The following is a 10,407-nucleotide window of genomic DNA, read 5'->3' on the forward strand; positions in this document are numbered from 1 at the left end:
TGATGGCGCAGTTGAGCGCCCCACAAACCAAACATCATCATCTCGGCACGTGCGTTGTTTGCAACAAACAGGCATACAAGCATGATTTTTCGGCTTACGTGCATTTCCTTCACGTATCTTGGTAATTTTTTCTTTAGCTTCTCGTTTCGATTGTTCTACTTCTCCGACTATCTCACTACAAAGGTAGTCAAAAATGCAGATTTAATTTATATTTGGTTGTTTCGCTGTCCGCCTCTCTATGAGCTGTGGTGCGACCATAGCCCTTACGGAGTTTGTTAGAACGTAACAACGTGCCCCCAGACTCCTTTAATAGCAGACCCCAATTCGCGTCGTGACGGAAAGAGCTTCCCGAAGCACAACGCACCTTTTTATACCATTACTGTTGGTACAACAACACTCCAAAGACATGTCTCACTACATAGTTTAAATATTCGGTGATTATTCCGAGCTATATGATTCATAGGAAGACAAAATATTTCGCTCGAACAACACAATTTTAAATTCTCTGTACTGTATTTCAATTCCACACACAATCACAGCATAACGGGATTTGGGCGGGTTGGTGACGGTGACAGTCTAACGCAAGGCACACGGTAACATCTTACCGCTGTAACGTCTAACTCCACCAAAAAATGGTTCAAGTGGCTCTGAGCACTGTGGGACTTAACATCTGTGGTCATCAGTCCCCTAGACTTAGAACTACTTAAACCTAACTAACCTAAGGACATCACACACACCCATGCCCGAGACAGGATTCGAACCTGCGACCGTAGCAGCAGCGCGGTTCCGTACTGAAGCACCTAAAGCCGCACGCCACAACGGCCGGCTAACTCCACCCTTCCCTACAAAAGCCACTACGAGTACTGTGAAAAGGAAGCACAATTTTACCACAAAATCGAGACTAGTTGCTACTGGACGTCTCGCCCAGAATAAAGAAGCCGAATTCAACGAGTGAGTGAAATATTTAATGAAAAAATGCAAAGACAATCACACTTTGTTAACGTTACAAGAAAACGAAGTCATATTCGATCTTTCGATGCTCATTTAACGAAATAACTTCTTTTTCTCGAAAAAAAAAGACAAAAGGAAAATTAATCACGTCTACCAGACCGCAAATAACTTTACAAACTTGAAAGAAAGTTAATACAGCAACATTGTTAAACCAAACGCTTTACGCAACGCTGTACAAATATACTCATCCTCATTTCTGAAACAATCACAGCTAACGTCATATTCATCCTCGATTTGCGAGTCCCGAAATAAGTTGCTCGCAACATGAAGGCAGTGTCGGTTCCTCAGTAGCTCCCACAACGTGTTCTGTAACATCTAATACGAAGACGTCTTCCAGTACTGTCCCTCCACCTTATGTGATTTCAGCAATTCTATGTCCGCCCCTGGTAGCTGAACGATCAGCGCGACGGAATGTGATTCCTAACGGCCCGTGTTCGATTCCCGACTGGGTCGGAGATTTTCTCCGCTCAGCGACTGGGTGTTGTGTTGTCCTTATCATTATTTCATCCCCATCGACACGTAAGTCGTCGAAGTGGCGTCACCTCGAAAGATTTGCACCAGGCGAACGGTCTACCCGACGGGAGGCCCCAGCCACACGGTATAATCATTTCCATCATTTCTGTTTCTAAATATGAACGCATCACTAGATGATACGTACAGAAGTTGGCATTAATCTAGCTGCTCTGAAGGAAATGAAATCACAGTATGGAAGTACGCCAGGAACAAGTGAAAATGAAGTATGTCACTCGCTGCTAAAATTTTTGGCGTACGTACCGTGTGGACGTGCCAAGGTCGCTCGGTGCCACTGTCGCCACGCTGGTGGTCACCTATTTTCACAGCCGCCCTTGTCCGGAATCTACTAGACCACTAGTCTTAGGGCTGTCGCTGGTCAAGGTATCTCTACACCAGTGCTCTGCGCTACTAAAAATTTCTTGGACCCATCCTTCAGTCTGCGATGAGGCTCTCTTTACTTTCGCAGCATTTTTCTTACTTGGATACGGAATCATAGCGGGTCTTTCCCTTTTTGTGACTACCTTACTTGGTGTGTGTTCTACAATGCTTTTCAATGTGATCTATTTGTGCTCCACTTCCTCAGAGATGAATGTTCAATGTTGACGACCTAGGTAATCCGCATATAATCTGAACAATCCGCATTGCAATCGGCTATTAATATTTCCATTTCTTCACAAGAGCCCGAAGTCACCAGGTGTTGGCAAACTGCAGGGCGTGCTGCTTCTCCAATTACGAATATGTAATGACCTTCCCATGGTTCCTTGCTGTACTTCATTTTATAGCGATGCCTTCCCGTTAAGGAGAGACACGGAATCCCATTTCACGCATCTTAAATTTCTGATGTTTTGATATTCTCAGAGCATGTGAAAGACATGGATTTGAACTCCCCACTGCATGTTAAGGACAGTATTGTTATTCTAGTGACCTACAGTCAATGGTCTGCACTAATAAGAAATGTTATATAATTTTTAACTCCTACTTTTATTAAAATTTTCACAACATATAAATGTACGTAAAACACATCCATATGAATATATATTCATGAGTGTTGATACATGGCTTTGCTGATGACTTGAAGAAACCTGTTAAAATTTCAAACCATTAGGTATCTGTGGTAGAAAATGTATAAACTAAGGAAAAGATGTTTATAATTTTTATGTGAAACTTCTTGCCTGTATTGTTTTTTAAAAGAGCGTGCTCCATATTGTTGCTTACCTCCATCACTACTGCCAACAAATAACCTCTTCTCCTTTTTCTAGCCTCTGGCTAAAAAATCAGCTTTTCTTACTGTTGCCGTGTTCACTTCACACAATCCATTCGCTGTGTGCGCCACTACACGTGTTCCTAGCTCCTCTTGTGCAATTCATTTACTATAGCTTCGACTATTTATGTATAGTATTGGGACCCAATTTTTGTGTTCTCACGTCAACAAATACAAAAACAACACAAAACCGTAGTTGGAACAGAGCTCCTTTGATTTCTGGTTCATCTTCATACATTGCTGCTGCACCACTGCGAAGAAAACAGCCCAAATCTTAGCTTTGTTTGCACATTTCGTAAGGATTCTTCTAAAGAAACGCCCTTGATACACTAACCAAAAACATCAAAACAAAGATCATTTATGAAAGACACCGAAAAAATTCAAACAAAGAACTTCGAGACCATAACTGTGCAGAACAGGCATAAAACCATGGCCGTCTAAAGTAAACAGTTTCGCAAGTACCTGGCCAGATGTGTCAACGTATTTCTTGAGGAGCAAATATAAATACGATGAAAGTTACAAGAAATTTTTTCCACCCAATAACTAATACAACAAGCTTCCAGATACTCGTATTGATGTGGTCTCGAGATTGTACGGATAACTGAAAAACCCGGATAATCTAAAACACTAGTTTTAATGGAAATAGCTCTTTACTTACAAAATTGAAAAATTTGCAAAATTATGCATAAAACATACTCCATTTTGCATCACTAGTTTTCAGTTCACATTAGAGAAATAACCGTGCAGTTCTTTCGGTTTCTGTTTTCCATTTACTTTTTTCCTGACGACAGTTCTCATTTTTAGGACCCTTAAAATACTAATATGGTTAAATGAATTTTGTCTAGCATGCTATAATAACAAATGAACGCATTTAATTGTCTCGGTGTGGGTTGTGAAGGATTGCTCGATCACATCATCTCCGTTCTCTTCCTGACCGAACACACTTTTTTGATGTATTCGCGTTATTTAGCTGCTCATAGGAATCACTACTTAGCCACCCAGCCTAAAAGATACTTTCGTCATCTACATTCACATTATTTGTCAGATTAGTAGTAGTATCACATTCATAGCTACTAAAAGTCTCAAAACCACTTTCAGCAGGGTATGTTGCAGTTTCTTGCACGGTCAAACTATTGCCGTTATCAATACGTCGTCTCAAGCCATGTAAGTACCGTGGATAGCACTGAGCACATTCAGTTTCCAGATACTGACGTACTGATGTCTGAACTGGGTTCATGTTACAGGGCAGAGTCCGTGTATTTTCCAGAAGATAAAATGGTGAACAATGCAAAATACACTCTATTCTATCATCAGTTTGCAGATAATCGATGCATTGTTCGGTGAATCCTGAAAAAGTAAAGTGATGCCTGTAGCGTTGTGTTGCAATTACGACGTATATCTTTCTTTGAGAATACACTATTATACATGTGACAAGTGTTTTACTGCCGGAAGACGACATCAGCCACAATTCACCATTGGGTATTCCTGAAATACACTCTAAGAAAAACAAATTAAAAAATAAGTAAAACAAGCGACGCACTACGAAGGAATCATTCGAATGGGTTCCGTGCACGAGAACCAAAGGTGTCCTACGAAAAAAAAAATAATAACAATAATAGTATTAGCACCACAGACCTTCACTCCTGGTTGTCAGCTCGTATGACAGGCGAAATCAGTTTGATATCTCCAGATGAGAGCGTATTAACGGTTAACCTTAATTAGACGTACAGCCAACAGCCTTGCCGCAGTGGTAACCCCAGATCCCGGCAGATCACCGAAGTTAAACGCTGTCGGGCTGGGGTAGCACTTGGACGGGTGACCATCCGATCTGCCGAGCGCTGTTGGCAAGCGGGGTACACTCAGCCCTTGTGAGGCAAACTGAGGAGCGGCTCCGGTCTAGGAAACTTAAGGCCGGAAGAAAGGTGTGCTGACCACATGCACCTCCGTATCCGCATCCAGTGACGCCTGTGGGCTGAGCATGACTCGGCGGCTGGTCGATGCCGTTGGGCCTTCATGGCCTGTTCGGGAGGAGTTTAATTTTTTCTAGTTTCAACTAGATGTACTCAAGCATCGCAGTACACACATCCTGCGAGATTTAAAGTGTGACCGAGTGGTTCTAGGCGCTTGTCCAGAACCTCGCTGCTGCTACGGTCGCAGGCTCGAATACTGCCTCGGTCATGGATGTGTGTGGTGTCCTTAGGTTAGTTAGGTTTAAGTAGTCAGTCTTAAGTCTACGGGACCTCAGACGTTAAGTCCCATAGTGCTCAGAGCCATTTGAACCATTTGAACCTAAAGTGAAAACTAAGCCTCATGCAGAGATGGCAGTAGACCTTTTGTGTTGGCCATCATGCCGGTGTGGGAGTGGAGGGTCTCCACCTCTTTAAAAAAATAATTTGGCGTGATATCCCTCATGAGCACATCTAACAACTCTGTTAGTCAATAAACTGGAAGCAGTCTTGATCGCATAACTTTTTAATGTGGTGACTAGTTTCATCTTCAGACCATGAATATCTGCCGGAGGTGGTGGCGCATGGCAACCCTCTTGCTTGTGGCTGGTGGCGCACTGTCAAAGATGATTTTATAAAAAGATCGAAACCGGTCACCACATTAAAAAATTTACGCGATCAAGACTGCTTCCAGTATATTTATAATATTTACAGATCGCTGTTTTACTGTATAAGAACTATGTTCTTTAAAATCTGTTAGTCAATGCCAGGCCGAATAACTGCTTGCGTAAGGGAAGAGGTGGACTAATGCAATACTGACTTGCTCAATCTGTGAAGCTCTTGCTCTTGAACAATTCATCAAATTTCTCTGAAATTGTAATCACTTGTTTGTTTAGATGACATGTGCGTAACTTCTATCGAACTCTCTCCAGTTCTCATGATTCCTTCGTGGTGTGTCTTTTTTAATTTTTATTTATTTTTTACTTTTTTTTAACGTAAGATGACGCGATCGCCCAGTTAGGGATATGCGTTATATTCTATCGGTGTAAAATGCTGTCGAGTTTAAGATTGTGTCGTTGAAACGAAAGAATGGGAGTTGCCGTGCAGGGACAAGGACGCGCGTATCTGTTGTTCACTCACATTCAATTTGTGAAGCTCTTTCTCCAGAATAAATTATTCAGTTTTTCTGAAATTGTAATCGTTTGTTTGTACATGTACATCACATATACCGATTACCGTATCGTGCTGATAATTCCTTCATAGTGCGTCAGCCCTTTTTTTTTTGTCTCTGAGTGTATTTCAGGGATGGCCAATGGTGGACTGTGGTCCATGTCGTCTTCCGGCAGTAAAATATGCGTCACATCTGTAATAGTGTATTCTCATTGAAAATGTAAGCTCTAATTGTAAGAGAACGCTACAAGCTTCTTTTTTACTTTTTTTAAAAATTACCAAAAAATGCCTGAATGATATGCAAATTGGGTGATTCACTCTCTGATAATCGGGAGCGTGTCTTGTGCCAAAATGTCGAAAACACTTTATAGTCTTTAATGAAAGAAACAACAATATACCGGGTGATCAAAAAGTCAGTATAAATTTGAAAACTTAATAAACCACGGAGTAATGTAGATAGGTAAAAATTGACACACATGCTTGGGATGACATGGGGTTTTATTAGAGCCAAAAACAAAGAAACAAAGTTCACAAAATGTCCGACAGATGGTGCTGGACAGCAAAACGTCAGTGACTGCGTATGACAATCGTGTATAAAAGGAGAATCAGATGCACCAGCAGTCGCAGCATGTTGACGTTACCTGAAAAGGCGCTTTTAGTGAAGCTGTGTTATCAGAATGGGGAATGTGCTAGTTCAGCGTTACGATCCTATCGCCATAGGAAGAGGATTCGAACGGGTAAAGGTACGTTGACAAATGCAGCTGTGGCGAGAATGATTTCGAAGTTCGAAGCCACGGGTTGTTTAGACGATAGACCCCGTAGTTGCCGACCGAGCACAAGGCGTAATGCTGCTGAGACAATTCAGGAAGAAATGGAGACTGTAACGGGTTCGTCTATGCACGGGGAAGTCAGCGCTCGTGTAGTCACACGTCGCACCGGCATTCCATACACTACTGTTTGGTTGGCACTTAGGCGTACCCTCCGATGCTATCCGTACAAAATCCATCGACATCATGAACTGTTACCTGGCGATTTAGTGAAGCGAATGGCATTTGCGGTGTGGGCGTTTCAAAAAAAAAAAAAAAAATGGTTCTAAGCACTATGGGACTTAACTGCTGAGGTCATCAGTCCCCTAGAACTTAGAACTACTTAAACCTAACTAACCTAAGGACATCACACACATCCATACCCGAGGCAGGATTCGAACCTGCGACCGTAGCGGTCGCGCGGTTCGAGACTGTAGCGCCTAGAACCGTTCGGCCACTTCGGCCGGCGGCGTTTCAAAAGATGGCGGAGGATGCCGATTGGTTGAGTAACGTGTTGTGGACGGACGAAGCTCATTTCGCGCTCCGAGGGTCTGTCAACGCCCACAACTGCAGAATTTGGGCCACCGAAAATCCTAGAACTGTCGTGGAAACTCCATTGCACGACGAGAAAGTCACGGTATGGGTTGGATTTACCACATCTACCGTTATCGGGCCTTTTTTCTTCGAGGAAATGCGTGATTCTGGTTTTGTAACTGCTACCGTGACGGGGGAGAAGTACGCCGATATGTTACAGAATCGCATCATTCCCAGCCTGGCTGATAAACACCTGTTGGAACGTACGATGTTTATGCAGGATGGCGCTCCATCCCATATTGCTAGACGCGTGAAAGATCAGTTGCGCGCGTCGTTTGGTGATGATCGTGTGCTCAGCCGCCACTTTCGTCATGCTTGGCCTCCCAGGTCCCCAGACCTCAGTCCGTGCGATTATTGGCTTTGGGGTTACCTGAAGTCGCAAGTTTATCGTGATCGACCGACATCTCTAGGGATGCTGAAAGACATCATCCGACGCCATAATTCCGGACATGCTTTACAGTGCTGTTCACAACATTATTCCTCGACTACAGGAATGATGGTGGACATATTGAGCATTTCCTGTAAAGAATATCATCTTTGCTTTGTCCTAGTTTGCTATGTACGAGGGTTGCCCAGTAAATAATGCCCCATATTTTTTTCTCCAGAAGTATTTATTCCACAACAATCAAATTTACATATGTGAAAGACTGATGTTTTGTCTACTTGCTTTATTTTTCCACATAATCTCCTTCAAGTTCGACGGCCTTTTTCCAGCGAGACACAAGAGCGTGTATTCCCTGCCGGTAAAAATCTTTACTCTGCCTACGGAGCCAGGTTGTCACTTCGTGAATCACTTCTTCGTCATCGGCAAAACGTCTTCCACGAATGAAATTCTTCATTGGCCCAAACAAGTGAAAGTCTGAAGGAGCCAAATCGGGGCTGTAGGGTGGATGGGGTAACACTATCCAACCCAGTTTCGCGATGTGTTCACAAGTCCTCAAACTTGTGTGAGGACGAGCGTTATCATGCTGAATCAAAACATCCTGTGGGTTAACATGACGCCCAAGGCGCCGGAAGCGCTGCTTAAGTTTGTCTAATGTTTTGACATAAGCCTCTGAATTAATGGTACTGCCTTTTGGCATCACATCAATGAGAATTACGCCCTCGCAATCCCAAAACACAGTCATCATGACTTTTCCGGCTGAAGGACCTGTTTTGAATTTTTTCTTCTGTGGAGAATAAGCATGACGCCATTCCATCGATTGTCTTTTTGTTTCGGGCTCAAAATGATGCACCCAAGTTTCATCACCTGTCACAATCCGTGACAAAAAGGCCTCCCCGTCAACGTGAAAGCGTCGCAACAAATCGAAAGAAATGTCTTTTCTTTGGGATTTGTGATCGACAGTAAGACACCGAGGAACCCATCTTGCACACACTTTTGAGTATCCAAGCTGATTGATAATCACATCCACACTTCCTTTGCTTACTGACAACTCCAGTGCCAATTGTCGAGTCGTAATGCGTCGATCCCGTCGAATGAGAACATCAGCCCGCTGCAACATGTCAGGCGTGACAGCCGTGGGAGGCCTTCCCGACCGCGGCAAATCTCGGAGCTCCGCAGCACCGCCCTCTGATGCTTTCACCCTCTGTGCCCAGCGACCAACAGTACTCCTATCGACTGCAGATGTTCCGTAGACGTTGCACAAGCGTTTATGAATATTGCCCACGGTTTCTTCCTCTGCTACGAGAAATTCAATCACTGCACGTTGTTTCTGACGGATGTCACTTGCAGACGCCATTTTAGAACATTCCTACACCACCGCTCTCTGTCGGAGGAAATTGAAACTTTGCGTACACACGCGGGAAACTTCAAATAACTCGCACCTAAAGTTTCACATTTCTAATATTTTTTATTTCGGAGAAAAAAAATATGGGGCATTATTTACTGGGCAACCCTCGTAATTATTGCTGCGGGCCGGAGTGGCCGTGCGATTCTAGGCGCTACAGTATGGAACCGAGCAACCACTACGGCCGCAGGTTCTAATCCTGCCTCGGGTATGGATGTGTGTGATGTCCTTAGGTTTGTTAGGTTTAAGTAGTTCTGTTCTAGGCGACTGATAACCTCAGAAGTTAAGTCGCATAGTGCTCAGAGGCAGCCAATTATTGCTATTCTGATCAGATGAAGCGCCATCTGTCGGACATTTTTTGAACTTTTGTATTTTTTTTTTTTTGGTTCTAATAAAACCCCATGTCATTCCAAGCATGTGTGTGTCAATTTGTACCTCTCTATCTACATTATTCTGTGATTTATTCAGTTTTCAAATTAATACTGACTTTTTGATCACCTGGTATATTTTTTTTTATTTACTGCACAAAGCGTCGCCACTAAGAGCAGTCTCACGCGATCTTTTGCAAAGTGTCGCCCATCCCATACTTTCCAGCCCTAGCCCCCAGACAGGAAGGGCGACTGTTCTTGACGGTGCGCGCGTGTTTCGGCAGGTGGCCGCCGCGGCGCTGCTGCCGCCGTCGCTGGCGGCGCTGTCGCTGCCGGCGCAGAACGTGTGCGCCAAGTGCAACGTGAGCTTCCGCATGACGTCGGACCTGGTGTACCACATGCGGTCACACCACAAGGGCGAGTCGCAGGCCGAGGCGCTGCGGCGGCGGCGCGACCAGGACAAGCTGCGCTGCCCCGTCTGCGCCGAGACGTTCCGCGAGCGCCATCACCTCACGCGCCACATGACGGCGCACCAGGACAAGGAGGGCGACCTCGTCGACGACAAGTGACCCGCGCCGAGGCCCGGCCGCCGCCGCCGACACGACGACCACGCCGACCCCTACCTGCGCTTCGACTGACGCGGCTGCCCGCCGGCCTCCTTCTGGCGAGGCCGTTCCTGCACGAGACAGCGCCGGCTAATAGAGAGAGCCAAGGGCGTATCCAACACTCTCACTGAAGAGTGTGTGTGTGGGGGGGGGGGGGGGGGGGGGAGGGACTTGACGAAACATAGGGTAGCATAGTCTTCCCCTGATTAGAAAAAGTTGTTATTGAGGATCCACCCTCGATGCAAGTATGCGATTTGTTGCAAATGGTAGCTTAATGCTAGCGTAACTCATAGAGTCCTTATGGATACTTCTCCACTTGTGTTCCCTTTGTTGCGCCTTATAGCGT

The 10,407-nt window shown here is 44.7% G+C and overlaps 1 protein-coding gene across 1 annotated transcript in view; it reads left to right on the top strand.

Annotated features, from left to right (window-relative positions):
• Nucleotides 1-10,025, top strand: part of LOC126204304 (uncharacterized) — a 44,237-nt gene extending 34,212 nt beyond the window's left edge. The window contains exon 4 of the mRNA XM_049938690.1: nucleotides 9,741-10,025. Within this exon, the coding sequence (XP_049794647.1) occupies nucleotides 9,741-10,025 (285 nt within the window). The remainder of the gene's footprint in view (nucleotides 1-9,740) is intronic.
• Nucleotides 10,026-10,407: the final 382 nt, after the last annotated feature.

The sequence above is a fragment of the Schistocerca nitens genome, chromosome 9, assembly GCF_023898315.1.
Source record: "Schistocerca nitens isolate TAMUIC-IGC-003100 chromosome 9, iqSchNite1.1, whole genome shotgun sequence".
Classification (NCBI taxonomy): Eukaryota; Metazoa; Arthropoda; class Insecta; order Orthoptera; family Acrididae; genus Schistocerca; species Schistocerca nitens.